Here is a 17,008-nt window from a genome sequence, read left to right on the forward strand (position 1 = left end):
ATTCTCAAATGATTTCTTAACTCAATGTAACTTCGATGTAACTTTTCAGAGATATTTTTGTAACCTTTTCATAAAATCGTTCAGGTTTAAATACACAATTACGATACATCAAAACAAAGTGATAATGAACGGTCTGTTTTTTTTAAATCGAAAAATTGTTCGAGAAAACTTGACTTCATAGATATTGATAGGTGTGTCAATCAGCAAACTGGTGTGACTATTATGTTGAAGGTAATTAATTCATGAAGCGGCGAGATTTGTTTGTTAGACTTGATCTGAAACAATACTCATCAATGAATGAAATTTACAGAGAAACAAATCACAAACAAGTGTCTCATTTATTACTCATTTCAGAGCTGTAGTTTTTTCTAGCCTCGGTGGACTTTAGCATATTGATTACATTTTATTTATACTTATTAAGTTAATACATCATTGATTTTTTAGTCTGACAGTTTTGAAAAAAAAAACATTCTTACTGGTGTGATTGGTATCGATGCAGAATCTCAAAAAATCTGAGACCGAAAGTAGCAGAGCTGAATTATGAAGCAAAATATTTAAGTGGCCTCAAAATTGTTCAAAAAAAGTGACCCATCGACAATCTAGTGGAAGTTTTCATTATCTTATCTTAAAAGTCATACTTCATAGCAGAGATCATATTTTATATTTTCAAAGTTTACGTTCTCGCCTTGGCCAACTTTAAATCTTTTGGACCTCGTTATCTCAAAATATTTCTCTACTCCAAAGCATTAGATACCTGAACAAATGATCCCCAACTGAAGAAACCCTCGACAAATTATTCACGCCAAATTCAATTTGAAGCAGAAGAAACTCACTTCACAATTTAGTTACTTTTATAAATACTGCAGTTGAATGAAATAGTATGAAACTTTTAGACTTTGAAGCTCAGTTGGAAATTTGCGGCAGTTTTGGCTTCGCTCAAATTTTGGTCATTTTTTTGGCCGGATATCTGGAAGCACTACACGGATGGTTGACCTTCGCGCCTGTTTTCCTAGCCAGAAATATACAATTTCGTTGCAAAAATGACAATTTCGTTGCATCTTTTTTCATCAACTCAACAATAGGCACAGAAATTTTCCAAGAATCCAAGAATGACTCGCTTTTTGGACCTGTAGACGTTTGTATCAAAGACTGCAAAGAGTATGTGTACGAATCAAGTTCAAGTTCAATTATGTCTGAATTCGACCTGGCATGCGGATATAGATCTTTCTTGAAAGCCTTCTCAACCTCAAGTTTCTGGTTTGGATTTTTCCTCTCTTGTATTTTCATCGCTCCATTTAGCGATAAGTTTGGACGAAAAACATCAGCCGCGTTTTTGCTCATATGTCAAGCAATTACTACAACTTTGACTATATTTTCGCCAAATATTTACTTCTACATTTTATTTCGAACCCTTTCCGGGTTTTTGGTGATTGGAACTAGTAAAATTTTCGTCTTAGCAATGGAACTTGTCGGTAAAAGATGGGCTGCGTCAACCGGAACAATTGTCCAGTTGTTCCAGTGTTTTGGTGAAATATTTTGCGCCTTGTCTGGCGAGATTCTATTCGAATCATGGCGCAAACAGGCTTTAGCCATAGCTGTAATGGCAGTTATTAGCGTGCCTTTTTTTCTGGTCCTAGTTCCGGAGAGTCCACGATGGTTGATATCTCAAGGCAGGCTTAACGACGCCGAAAAACATTTAAAATGGATGGCCAAACTAAACTGCAAAGATGCGTCTTTTCTCAACTTACAAGTTTCCAATGGACTTCAGCCACTGAATAAAAAAATCATCTGCGCCTCTTCTTCGGAAAAAGGAGATAAAACAATTAACGAAACTTCAAGTTTACTTGAAAAAGAACCAAACAAAAAATCATTCCGGAAAAAAGACTCGCTATTCTCATTATTTGCTACAAAATATAGCGCTATTTTTACCATTTCAACAGCTTTTTGCTGTTTGGCAATTAATTTAATTTGCCACGGAATCAGATATGCAGTGCAAGGAATAAGCGGCGACTTGGTTGTAAACACTTGTTTGCTAGCACTAACTACAATACCTGGTGTGTTATTTATTTTTGTCGTCGAATACTTTGGTCGCAAATACACTTTAGCTTTCCTGTTTCTGCTGTCTGCAGTTTGCAGTTTTATCGTACCATTGATACCCTATTCAAACTTGGGCGGGAACATTTTGATTATTTTTACCATGACTGACCGATGCTTTGCTCAAGCAGCTATTACGTTGTTCTACGTTTACGCTTCGGAAGTGTTTCCGACAACCTTGAGAAGTACTGGACTCTCCTTTTGCATCGCCGTTTCAAGATTTGGACCCTTTTTGGCGCCTTTTATCAACGAACTCAAAGTGGGTTCTAATAATCTAATTGGGTTCTTTGTGTTTGGGGCATGTGGTGTTCTTGGATCGCTTGTCTTGATGATTTTCGGAGTGGAAACGAAAGGCAAAAGCTTGATTTCAACGGTGGAACAGTATCACTACAGATCAAAATTTAAAACGGATCAGTAAACTTACAAACTTACATTCGATTGAGGGTGCCAATATAGGATTTTAGAAAGCAAATGGACAAGGTGTGCGGGGAGGGGGCAATTTCTTCAAAATATTTGTCGAGCTTTTCATTGATTCATAGACAATTTTTAGTGCTCTTCGAAAATGTTTGAAGCCGTTGTCGCTAAATCTGCGTTCATTTTAATCATTACTTCGTTGGCTCTTTTCCAATTTCCCCACACACATTTGCAGTTCAATTTTGACAAACTACTTTAATGTTGTCAATTGGCGCACTGCAATGAAACTTGGCATGTTGAACACAAACACACTAATTATTGTGAAAAAAAATATTGCACTACATACCTTACATCGATACAACACGAGTTTGGTCATAATTGCACGTAAAAACTACAAAATCAGAAATCGAAGTGGGAGGAGGTGAAAAGAGCCGCTTCAGGTAGTATTTATTGTTTTATATGTATGTACTTATTACATATCAGTGATGTATTGTACAATTTCTATAACTCTTTTGGTTTTTACCACCAGTGTTTTCGCTCGTTAAGAATCGCAGATTTGCTTTTTGTTCCGTATTTCGTAACGAAAGTAACGAAATATTTGTGCTAGGTTGGTTTTTGTCTTCAGACAAAATTTGATGTTTTAACTAGCCATTTTTGACGAATTTTTTTTATCATTCGAAAGGTATTGTTGTCCTGAGCTTGAGTTTGAATAGATATTTTACCTCTGATCATTTTTAATATAGTTATGGGGTTTAAAAACTGCCATTTTGGCCAAATTGAGACAATTAACGCGCGATGTATTTCGTTCTATTAACGCGTAAGCGGAGATTTAATACGTCTTAGAAATCGTTTTGAATTAGTTGACGCAATGTTATTTGTTTGCCATAGTTGATTTGTCACTAGGAGCGAAATGTATCATTTCGTACTTTATATGGCTTGTGGGGGGGATGATTTTCACAAAAAAAAATCTCGTTATAAAAAATCGTTTTTTTTTCTTACACTTAATTGTTTCATGAAAACAATGACCCATAGACCTTAAAAGGTCGGAACATTCAAGGCTTCGTCCTGCTACGAGCAGTCTTGTTTTATTTAGAAAACTTTTTATAACTGCTGGATCAATCCAATTTGTAACACATTAGTTTCCCGCTCATTCGTGTTATAAGAACGTTATAAATTGCGCGTTAATTGTCCCAAATCATCCAAATTAGCAATTTTCAAACCTCCATAACTTTACGAAAGTGATCACAGATTGAATAAATGTTTATTTAAATGAGCTCAGGACAACAAAATTTTTCACATGATATTAAACAATTAGGTCAAAAACGCTTGGTGAAAAATTTGAAAAATGACGCTTAGTGAAAAAATTTTGAAATAAATAATCCGCACTTTCTGCAAAAGTCTCAACTAAAGATCTAAAGGCGCATTTGAGCACCAATATAAATTAAACTTAGGGGAAGCAGCGCGTTTTTCGTCAAAACTTCAAAAATTTTCCAAAACAGCAATTTTGACGTAGTTGTATCTTGGGCGCAGAAAATTTCGCCAAATTTGGCCGTACAAAAAATAATTTGAAATGATTTTTCCCATTCAAGCCATTTTAGTAAGAAAAGTTGGACGGTGAGTTTAAAACGTTTCTCCTATGTTAGCTGAACGTCAAATGGAGCCCAAAATTTTTCCCAAGGCCGCTAAACTTTTGTTATTTAGTCTAAGTTTCAATTAAAAACTATACGCTGTTGAAGTTTTTGATAATTGAATAACCATTTCCATCAGTTTCCCTTGGTCCAATTAATTTCATTTCCTATAGTTTTTAATTGCGTTTTAAAAGCATTTTGGCTCAAAACCCTTTCATAAGATGTCTGTCTAAGTATCACTAGTGGATGTGGCTCTGTGGTGTGCTCAGGAATTTGAAAACGGGTCTGTTTGAAAAACAGTAATTGACAAATTGTTTTTCAAAAAACAGCTGTTGTTTTCATACTTTGAAAATAATATATAACTTAAGACCAAAAACAGACCATAGATCTGATTGACTAGTAACAAGGATTATCAAACTTAATAATTAAAACGTTTTTATTACATTGCTTAACAAAAAAAAACAATTGAAAGAGGGTCATCTTCTGGAAAACTATGTATTTTTTCAAACAACAGCTGTCATTCTATCCGTCTTATATCCTTACATAGTACTTTTTTCAATCAGATTTGAACAATCATCGTTTAGTAGCAGCCACACTAGCGTCTCAGTAATGTATCTTAGAAAAAAGGCTGCTCGTATCAGGGCAAAAGCCTGAGTTTTCAGAGATGGAAAAAATCATAAAATTATCAAAATTTTTATAGTTTTTTGAAAATCTTCCTCCCACGCGCAAGTCTTCAAACTCTAGCAACATTGTAAAAACAAAAATTAGCTTGCCTCAGTTAATTTTGGAGCAATTTTTAGCCGGATTAGTTCTTGCTTACGCATTTTTAGCTTTAAAAATTTATCGCGTGTCAACAGTGCCAAATCAGTTACCATGGCACAAACCTCAGTACCTTACAAAAACAGATCTAAATAAAAAAAAAAATTTGAGAAATTTGAGCTCAGGGCAGCATTATTTTTGAGACGATAAAACCATCTGTTCAGTTGTGGCTTGTTTAAAAGCCCAAATTGGTTCGAAGAAAATGACCACTGACACGTACAAAACTCGGAACAGTAACTCATCAGTTCGTATATTATCGCTGTTCGATATGCCATTATGTGTAAACACGGCATAAAACCAACAGAATCGAATCGAATAAATGGATTTTTGGATTGATTTTAAATACTTCAAAACACTCATCATTAAAAACTTGCGATTCGATTTCTAAAAAACATAATAGAACACGTTTAAATGAAGAGAAAAACAAGTCTCTGAAAAACAGTCAAAAAACGACAAGATTCTAGACTCTTTTCCAAAAGTCCCTAAAATTAAAACGCCTGCAAGTCAAAGACCTGACAAATATTTGAATTTTGAATGTAAGAATTTAACGAAAACTATTGCAATAATTCCCTATGAGCAAAAAGATCCAAAAAGGTCTTATTTTAAACCGCCTCTGAAGATCAGCAAATGACCTAAGCTGACTCAGAAGCAACCCTACTTCAGAGTAGGACTATCAAAATCTTCAGAAAAATTTTCAACCAGTACGATTAAGTTGAGGGCACATGTCATCTTCTTTAAAGTTTATATATTTCATGAGATATAACCTTATAGTCAATTTCAAGGTAAAACAGAACGTAGTGACATAAATCGAGATGTGCTGACGACATAAGACGCTGATTAGGTGAACTAGTGGTTCAACCATCATTTTAGACGCGGACCACAGTCAAATTTTAGCTGCCCGCTTATTCGAAACCGAATTCTTATAAAATTTTTATGTCTTGTAAGGTTAAATCGGAAGTCTTACTACATTCTTATATCATTCAAGAATCTATTAAAGTTTTTATATACGTCTTATAGAGAACTTATAAGATTTTAAAATGCTGTTTAGATTTTGTAGCCGTTGGAAAAGACGCATAGAGAGCGCAAATGTGCTAAAACTGCATAGACCCATTGGACTACTAAATTAAAAGTTACATTTACCTGGTTAACGGGGGAGATTAAGACCAAATGCTATTCACACATTTATTTCGTTTTTTTAGCTTTTGTATACCTGAATAATTAGTGGATCTTAAAAGTCTGTGATTTAAATCTAATAAAAATGCTCGAAGCAGCGCTATATGATAAAAATTGCTAAAATTTATTCAAAAAACTTATTGTTCCGACTTTCGATACGAAAGTAACGGAATATTTGTGCTCGGGTGGGTTTTTTTTTCTTCAGACAAATTTCGACTTTTTAACTAGGCATTTTTGACGGAATTTTTTTATATCATTCGAAAGGTATTGTTGTCATGAGCTCAAATTTGAAAAGATATTTCACCAGTGATCATTTTTCGTTAAGTTATGGGGGTTTAAAGATTGCCATTTGGCCAATTTGGGACAATTAACACGCGATATATTTCGCGCTATTAACGCGTAAGCGGAGAGTTAATCCGTCTTAGAAATCGTTCCAAATTGGTTGAAAGAAGCTTATTTGCCATAATTGATTTGTTACAAGGAGCAAAATATATTTTTTTTGTACTTTATGGCGTGTGCGGGATGATTTTTATTTAAAAAAAATTCAATTTTTAGAAAAAAATATTTTCATTTTTTTTTTTAATTTTAATTTTTTAATGTTATTACTGCTCCATAAACCTTAAAAGGCAGTCGGAACATTCAGGGCTTCGCCCTGATACGAGCAGTCTTGTTTATTTTATTTTAATCGGTGTACAAACATAATTGTGGAAATGAGGTCAGCAGAAAAAGACGGATTAGAACTGCACAAATAGAACAGTTTGGCTCTTTCTCTTAACTTAAAATTGGTTGTAAGAGATAAACATTTGTTATCTGGACAATCAATTTGAAAAATGCCCTTTAGACTGCTTGGAAAGTTTAACATCACTATTCTGACGGAGTGTTTTTTTCATTTAAAAGATTCTCCACATTCGATCAAGTTGACAAAACTTCACGCTCTTAAATTTTGTAGCATATAGCAGCTTACTCATAATCAGCCCAGGAATCTTCGATTTGTTTTTTACGTGCACATGTTTAGTAGAAACTCTTACAATGACGACAAAAAGTCTTTGAAATGCAGTATATAGCATTTCCAGACATCTGTGAGAACGTTCAACAACGAGAACAGATGCTGACTGACCGAGCATGTTCATAAACTATTCCAATTGAGATTGCGAAAAATATGTGAAAAATTGCAACGCGAACTAAAAATTAAAGAACGTTTTTTAAAAAAATAGCAGTGTAAGGCACGACAGATATGCATGCATATCTGCGGGAGAAAATGTTGACCACCAGAAAAGCAAAAGTATGTGGGCTAAGGAAATTTGTTATTTTTTAGTGAACGGGACACTTTTTGTGGGATAGAAAGTTTTGGTGATTCGAGTTTGAGCGTGCTCTGAGGCAGAAAACTTTGCTTTGCAAAATTCGGGTCCAAATTAGAAGTTCCGGTTATTTTTGGAACAAGGATAACTTGGACATGCTGGAATTGACGGACGTATTGCGCACACATATGGCTCACCATAACTGTTTTTACCAAACAATTACATATAATGCAGAAACAAATAAACAATATTATAACTGCTTTTCATGGAAAACAAGAAGGAGGAGTAATATATTCGGGCATTTGGAAGATTGCTAGATTTTTTTTACTACGAACTAAAGCCTTCGCATATTGATGTGGATTTACAAGTGATCCAATCAGAGGACGTGGTTTCATTTCTCTAGCAAACTGACGCAAGATGCGGCAACTTGAATTTAGCTTCTATGCCCAGCGCAGATCTATCAAGATTTCTATCGTTAAAATTTCAAGTGACGTTAAAGTATCGTTAAAATTTCACTCATACGGGAATTGGCTTGAAACATCTTCCTTCAAATTGTCCTTTTAACTCTTATTGATGGTAAATTTTCACCAATTTTCGCTTTCGACGAATCGTTGCGTTGTGGTTAGCAGCTGTGGTAAAATCTGCGATAAGCAGAATTTAATTTTTTTTGAAATTTTAAGGTGAATTTATCAGGACCCGCCTATGACTGTTGCCTAAAACCGGACCACCAGGCAAAGGGCTGTACCATCAATCCATGAGTGGTTAGCTTTGATTCGATGATTTAAATTATATTATATTATATATTATATTATCCAATAATGGGTAGCCCCGGTGGCAGGCATAGATTACTCGAGCTGGTTGAATCGCTGCATGGTCGGTCGCGCCATTTGTATCTATTCCTAGTCGCGCTGATGGCACCATGTCTGCTTGAACAAAAAACTTGCGGCTTTTTTAGTCGCAAAATCTAGAGTTTCTAAGCATAAAACGAAACTCTATATCTGCCTGCATTACTTCTCATAGAACAGAAAAATGCTTCATATATATTTTTTATTTCTGATGAGAAATCTTTTCCAAATGATCATAATGCTCCGAATTGATAATTGTTGTCGTAAGCATCAAAACAAAATATATTATGAGGACTGCCGAAACGCGTATCTGGAATGGTTTGAACCAAATCAAGCACAATTTTGGAACCTGATCTAAACTACATTTTATGATTGGATAAATTAGATATTTTACCACTGTAAAGTATTTAATATTAACCAATCATGATCCATCTAACTAACAACCCACTTATTTGTAAGTGCTGAAATTACTTGTAATTTCAGCACCAGAGAGATTTGAATTTAACTTAGAAATTAGTTGACTCTCCAAGAAGACTTCAGCAGCCGCCATAAACCAGTATACCCTAGATCTATTGAGCCTAGCAGAGACTAGTTAAACAACCTGAGACTAGATAGTATAAGAGTAAGATTAGGATCGGTATTAGACTAAGAAGTTGCACGAATCTATCCGGCCGAAAATAAGATAGCGTGACGAGCAGACGGTGTACCCTATCCGAAATTACTCTATGAGTTATACACTTCGGTCCTAACTCATCTGGTGCGACCATAAGTCTCGAACAAGACCTTAATAGCTTAGAATTAACCAAAAATAGATTAGAATTTAGACAAAACATTTTTTAAAAATGTTACACGACGATAATTTAATCGAAATGTCTCTACGACTCAATAGATCAAAGCCAATATTCCGAACGATAAGAGAACTACCCGGAATTGCAAGAAGACCTCGAACCAGAGACGACATACGACAAAGTAGAAACTTACCATATAGTTATATGATAGTTCGGCAAAAGCCAACACAAACTTTTGTATTTAGAATACTACTAGCAATGAATTTAGATTTTCATTTGCAAACATAAAATCTTGAAGCCAATCTTCAAAATCATTTCAGGCGCTAAACAAAATTATTAATATACAATAACGATTGATAAAAAGATCTCAGATCGTTTTCCTAAATTCTGCAGTAATATACAAAACATGTTTGAAAAATATTTATTGAAAAATCAAAATAAAAATTAGTAGCATGACAATAAATGGTTAGTAATCATAAATCATCCTGTCGTTCCAGCTTCATCACCTAAAACATAACAGCATTCATAAGCTCACTAATATCATAAAAACACTAAATCTTTTCTCTACACAAATTTAAATCATTTTAAACTTAAATTCACTTAAATTTAAAATCAGATCATCAAGGCTTATCCTTGGATCTTAAATCATTTTCTATTTAATTAAATTTAAAACTTGATCATCAAGGCCTATCCTTGGATCAAAAAGAACAATTTTGTTCTCCTCCACCCACTTAGCTAGTGTCTAACGACCTCAAACGTCGATTCACTATCCAACCCTTTCTAAAAACCCAGAACTAACAGAAATTTTTGAACAAAACTAATCATTCAAATTAGGATAAACAGTGAAGAACTTCGGTTATTCATCCTTCACTTGATCCCCCCTCTTACTAGACCCAGGATAAATCTTAAACTTAGCAAGTTTAAAATAGTATCTAACGAACTACTCGCGTTCTAATTATACCTGAACCTTGTGGATCGATTTACTATTCTCCAACCCTGAACACAATCACTACCCTTAAGTAAGATTAAGTAAGTTAACACCTTAGCTTATACTAGCCACGAGAAAGTATAAAATCATTCTTCGGAATCGATATACTTTTCTCCCCAACCCTGAACAAATAGACCCAGGTTAGGCTAACCAAAAAATCGTAAGGACTAACCGTCTAAGAAAATAGAAATCATTTAACAACCTTTTGCATCCGTCATCCTAAACCTTATGTCATTTAAAAACCTAGGAAATAAACAAACAATCGTTTTACACAATTGTGAAATAGATAACAAAAAATACGATCTTGTAATCACACCTCATACACAAACAGTTGGATATATCAGAACAAAACGACAAACATTAAAAAGAAAAATAATAACCAAACAAAGACAAATAACACGAAAGAGATTTTCCAAAAACCGAAACGCATTTTCAGAATCAGAAACCAGCAGTCTAGACGAACTTTATAAATTAAAAGAATCTATAGATAAAAATTGCCCCATTCACGATCAATTATATTTTTCCGACTCAGAAACAACTTCAAATTCATCAAAAAGAGGAAAAAGAAGAATAAAAAAACAATATAAACACAAACCAGTACACTTATACAATTGGAATCAACCAATTAGACACATCGATAGTTACATATTAACAGTCATCAAACGAAAAAATGAGCTCAACACACACCCCAGGTGAAGAAAGTCCAGATGATGATGATATCTTCCCCTTTATCGTAGATGCAACCACTGATAGAGGACAGCATATATTTTGCAAAAATTTACTCTTAAATTTGTTTGAACCCGGAATCAGTCCATGTAAAACAGAGTTCCCAGATGTAAAAATCAAAAGACAAATTATCGATCACTATTTGAAAGATATATGCAACTTAACACAACAATACGGAATCTACTCCATAGAATTCAGCTCACCAAACCAGAATCACAGCAAATATGTAATTCAAACAGACGACCTTGATTTAGAATTCTCAAAAGTATTCTCAGAATATATAAAAAGCATACAATATCATAACTCACAAAGAGCAAACTCCATATTCACCAATGAAGTTTAGCAATAATATATAGTTATATATCGATATTAGAAAACGAAATCCCAATCCCAAATGTCTCACCGACAGAAACATCTAAACATATAAGAGTACGACATGAAATCACACTACTCTCTAGTTTTCTAAATATAATTAAGGAAAATTTCACTAAAGATGATGTTTCACAACATACAAAACATGACTTACAAAAAATTTTGGCATGGTTTATAAAAGATTATTTCACACATAATCTAGATTTAATTTCACAAGCAAGAAAAAATTTTAGACCTCAAAACTCAAACGATGATACTGCCATCACAGAAGAGTCAGACTATGTTTGGGACCCCGAATGGTCTCATTATGCATTTATAAATATCCCACAATCAATTGCAAGTCAAGCAATAAGTACAATATCTTATGTAAGAGATTATGTAAGAGTAATACCATTAACCATTGATGCAACACCATTAAACTATAATACATTTTTACCTGATATGCAAAATAATAGTTTAAACTCCACAGTCATACACAATGAAAACCTCAATGGAACTAGAAATCTCACCCAACAAGATATCCATAGACCATCACACTTCATAAATGAAGAAATCGTACACACAACAACTACACAACAAAGCATTTCACCGATACGTCCAAATTTAACAACACCAAGAAATACAAACCCTTCACAAACACAGGTAACCTTACAATCAACCGTTAAACCTTCGGTTGCCCCAAAATATTCACACATGGATTATCAGACATACAGACCCATGACAATACCGTCAAAAACACGTAAAACGTTCACTAGAAACAATTTTGCAGAACATAATTATAATTACACACATCCATCAAAAACAAATCATCACCCACGAAAAAATTTTAATAATTACACAAGATCTCGAAACTGGGATAACCCAATAGCACAAACTAATTCAGTAAATTTTCAAACAAATTTACATCCTTCACAGGATCGTAGTGAAAACTATCCATTTTTTCAACAAAATAAAAATAAAAAACAAACATCTTATCAAGTGGATTACTTATCCTCAGATGATGATTTTTTACAACCAGATATATTTGCACAATATAATCAAGAATATCGTGGACAAGGAGTACAGAAACCACATACAAATCATAGAATTTTTTCTCCACAACCGATAGATACACAAAATCAACAACCAATTCAGCAACAAAACCCAATTAATACACAATATTTTCAACCAATTCAGCAACAAAACCCAATGATCACACACTCGTATCAACCGACACAAATGCAAAATGAAATACCACTCCCATATTATCTTCAACAACACGAAATAACAATAAATCAACTTTCAAATTTTTCTCAAATGCCAAATGCAGCAGAATCATTACAAATGACAATGAATTCATACCTTAATAACATCAAATAACATCAATAACATCAAATAAACCTTTAATGGTATTCACAGGAACAGACCCTGAATATTCTGTAGAAGACTATTTAAATGCAGTAACAGCAAATTTGATTTTAAATATAGGACCTGAACCAATTAATACGCCACAACATCAAAACTGGATACATCGACGCACAGCGTTGATACAAACAACTTTAGACGGCGCAGCCCAAAAATGGTTTTCAGTATTGCCTCTAGAAATAAAATCAAATTGGAAAAGGTTTACACAAGAATTTTCAAAAATGATTGACTCCGAAAGAAACAAACAACAACAAAGAGGTTTATGTAATGAAATTCGCAGATTACCAAATGAAACCATCAAGCAATTAGCAGTACGCATCGAAACACTAGTTCGAAAAGCATATTCATTAAATACACATGACTATAAAAACACAAAGATGACAGAAATCTTAATGATGACCTTAACACCGCAATTAAGGAAAATAGCAATAAAAAAGAGAGCATCCCATCCTTCTTCAATTCGAGAACCCGATTTAGATTTTCGAAAACTAGTAGACAAACTAGAACAAGCAGAAATCACAATGAAACTCGAAGAAACAGAAAATCTGAAATTACAATATGTTAACCGAATCGAAACAAATACCACAAGTATCAACAATATACAGGAATCAGATACAGACCTCGTTGAAAAAATCACTGAAATACTTAATATTTACGAAAAACACCCAAACTTTAAAGGCAAACCATCTTTCAAAAAATGGTGTAATTATTGCCGACGATACGGACATAGTATTTCTGAATGTAGACAAAAACAGCAAGACAATCAAAATAAACCTCAAAAATATAAAGAACCAAATAAATCATTCTATCAATACATGAAGAAAGATCAAAATCTACCAAACAAAAATGTATACAGCAACAACAGTTCAGGAAAACCACTACCGAACAATACCAACTACACGAGAAATCAATCACCATATAACTCAAGTTATAGAGGAAGATCGCCAGCACGAAGAAATACACAAAATTCGTCACAAAATCACTACAATAGACAAAATAGTAGAAATAACTACTCCAGATCAAACTCAAATACAACACGATTTGTTTCTAGATCTAATTCCCAATCAAGAAATAATTACTATCCAAACAATCAATCACGAAATTCATCATACAATAGAAATAGAAACTATTCCAATAATTGGAATAGAAGTTATTCAAACAACCGAAACCAGAATTACCCGAACAATCGATCAAGAAATAACTCATATAATAGAACAAACTACAACAGACCAAACAATAATTACCAAAACAGATCACGAAATAATTCACAAAATCGACATTCAAGTTATAATAATCGTTATAGAAATTATTCCCAATCACCACACAGGAATAATAACCATTATAATAATTCTAATAATCGCCATAGAAGTAGTACACCTAAACATCAAAGAAATATAAATCAAGTACAATCAAATCCAGAAACAACATCAGACCCTCCAGGTATTGATGACACAGGAAATAACGAACTACAACTAAATCAAATAAACTGTGAATCATCAGATTCAGAAAGTGATACAGAAAACACTATCTCCATCAATATGATAGCAGTCGAAAATGACTATGAACCTATTATATATGAACAACCTTTTTCATCACATATATATGAAAATCAATTAGAACTCCTTCACAATTATTATATTGAACCCATCCATTCTACACAAACAACACAAGAAACAAACGAAATTAACACTACAAATCAACCCAATGAGAATGACAAAACAAAATGCTTAAATACAAATCACATCTATCAAAACATACAAAAAGAACAACCCAAAGAAAAAATTTGGACAATACCATTTCTTTTAGAAAGTCCAGGAAGCAAAGAATTTCAACCACCAGATCTTGAAATTGATTTTTTAATTGATTCAGGAGCAGAATCAAATATAATAAACATTCCCACATGGAATGAAATAAAAACCTTACACCCAAAGCTAACACCTCTTGAAACCTCCAGTAAACTAGCAACAGCACAAGGATCAACATTGGTAAACTATGGAAAAATTCAATTATTTCTTCTCCCCACAAGAACATTGGAGCAAAATAAAATTTTAAATAAACCATTTAAACAAATATTTCTTATCACTGATATTAAACACAATATCATTGGAATACCATTTATCTCTAAATATATACCAACAATCAACACTTTGAACAGTAAAATACTAATCAACGATAAATACACAAAGACAAAAGACACATCCCTAACATTTTTTCAAAGATTAAATAAACAACCACCATTCTTTTCAAAATTTTATCCTATGTATAATCAACAAAGAAAACACCTGAAACCACTATCAGGAAACATGTATAATTTTTCAATAAAACAAGTTCACCAATATGATAAAAAACAAAACAAACAACAACTCTATATGTCAGATTTTGAATTCAAACCTATCCATAAATTTTTCAAAATCACAATCTCATCCATAAAATATTTGAAAAACTCGAATTCAGATCTTATATCTCTACATGTATACAACAATACACCCTATCAAGTAACATTACCTTTAGGACTTTTAGGCTATTGCGAAACCAACGCTACGATATCACCAATACACGAAAAAGAATATCGCGTAAATAATATACTCCAATTATTAGATATTTGTCAATCCACAATTCTTAATGAAGAATTATCCATAAATAATATAATGAGTAACAAAAAAAGAAATACGGATTATTTCACAAAAACCCCATATTTCAAACCTACATTCAACATAAGTAATTACGCAGAGAATCAACAGAAATTTTTAACAATGTTTAACTTCCAACATTCACAAATAACACAAGACGAATTTGATAAATTAGCCAAACAGCTAATCAAATATTCATCAGTCTATGCAACATCCAAATTTGATGTTGGCAAAATCAGCTCATCACTACATCTCCCATTAAAACCAGACGCAGTTTTCAAAAAACAAAGAGCAAGTAAAGTACCAATTCACTTACACGATAAAGTGAACAGATTACTCGACATTTTAGAACAATACAACATTATATCACCAGTAAATAAAGAAGAAAAACCAAAAGGTAACACATTTATCAACCCTGTTATCATTCTAGCCAAAGGAGAATCATTAAAAATCGTTCTCGACGCTAGATACCTCAACTCACTCATAGATGAATCAAAGTGTAATTGGCCTATTGAACCAATACAAGTTACATATTAACGGTCATCAAACGAAAAAATGAGCTCAACACACACCCCAGGTGAAGAAAGTCCAGATGATGATGATATCTTCCCCTTTATCGTAGATGCAACCACTGATAGAGGACAGCATATATTTTGCAAAAATTTACTCTTAAATTTGTTTGAACCCGGAATCAGTCCATGTAAAACAGAGTTCCCAGATGTAAAAATCAAAAGACAAATTATCGATCACTATTTGAAAGATATATGCAACTTAACACAACAATACGGAATCTACTCCATAGAATTCAGCTCACCAAACCAGAATCACAGCAAATATGTAATTCAAACAGACGACCTTGATTTAGAATTCTCAAAAGTATTCTCAGAATATATAAAAAGCATACAATATCATAACTCACAAAGAGCAAACTCCATATTCACCAATGAAGTTTAGCAATAATATATAGTTATATATCGATATTAGAAAACGAAATCCCAATCCCAAATGTCTCACCGACAGAAACATCTAAACATATAAGAGTACGACATGAAATCACACTACTCTCTAGTTTTCTAAATATAATTAAGGAAAATTTCACTAAAGATGATGTTTCACAACATACAAAACATGACTTACAAAAAATTTTGGCATGGTTTATAAAAGATTATTTCACACATAATCTAGATTTAATTTCACAAGCAAGAAAAAATTTTAGACCTCAAAACTCAAACGATGATACTGCCATCACAGAAGAGTCAGACTATGTTTGGGACCCCGAATGGTCTCATTATGCATTTATAAATATCCCACAATCAATTGCAAGTCAAGCAATAAGTACAATATCTTATGTAAGAGATTATGTAAGAGTAATACCATTAACCATTGATGCAACACCATTAAACTATAATACATTTTTACCTGATATGCAAAATAATAGTTTAAACTCCACAGTCATACACAATGAAAACCTCAATGGAACTAGAAATCTCACCCAACAAGATATCCAGACACCATCACACTTCATAAATGAAGAAATCGTACACACAACAACTACACAACAAAGCATTTCACCGATACGTCCAAATTTAACAACACCAAGAAATACAAACCCTTCACAAACACAGGTAACCTTACAATCAACCGTTAAATTTTCGGTTGCCCCAAAATATTCACACATGGATTATCAGACATACAGACCCATGACAATACCGTCAAAAACACGTAAAACGTTCACTAGAAACAATTTTGCAGAACATAATTATAATTACACACATCCATCAAAAACAAATCATCACCCACGAAAAAATTTTAATAATTACACAAGATCT

At 33.2% G+C, this 17,008-nt stretch overlaps 1 protein-coding gene across 1 annotated transcript; it reads left to right on the plus strand.

Moving 5' to 3' along the window:
• Positions 1-1,125: 1,125 nt before the first annotated feature.
• On the plus strand, positions 1,126-3,030 carry LOC134845720 (solute carrier family 22 member 15-like). The gene has a single exon (XM_063862778.1). It carries the CDS (start codon positions 1,190-1,192, stop codon positions 2,510-2,512), a length of 1,323 nt encoding a protein of 440 aa, XP_063718848.1. The 5' UTR covers positions 1,126-1,189; the 3' UTR covers positions 2,513-3,030.
• The last annotated feature ends 13,978 nt before the right edge of the window (positions 3,031-17,008 follow it).

The sequence above is a fragment of the Symsagittifera roscoffensis genome, chromosome 5, assembly GCF_963678635.1.
Source record: "Symsagittifera roscoffensis chromosome 5, txSymRosc1.1, whole genome shotgun sequence".
Classification (NCBI taxonomy): Eukaryota; Metazoa; Xenacoelomorpha; order Acoela; family Convolutidae; genus Symsagittifera; species Symsagittifera roscoffensis.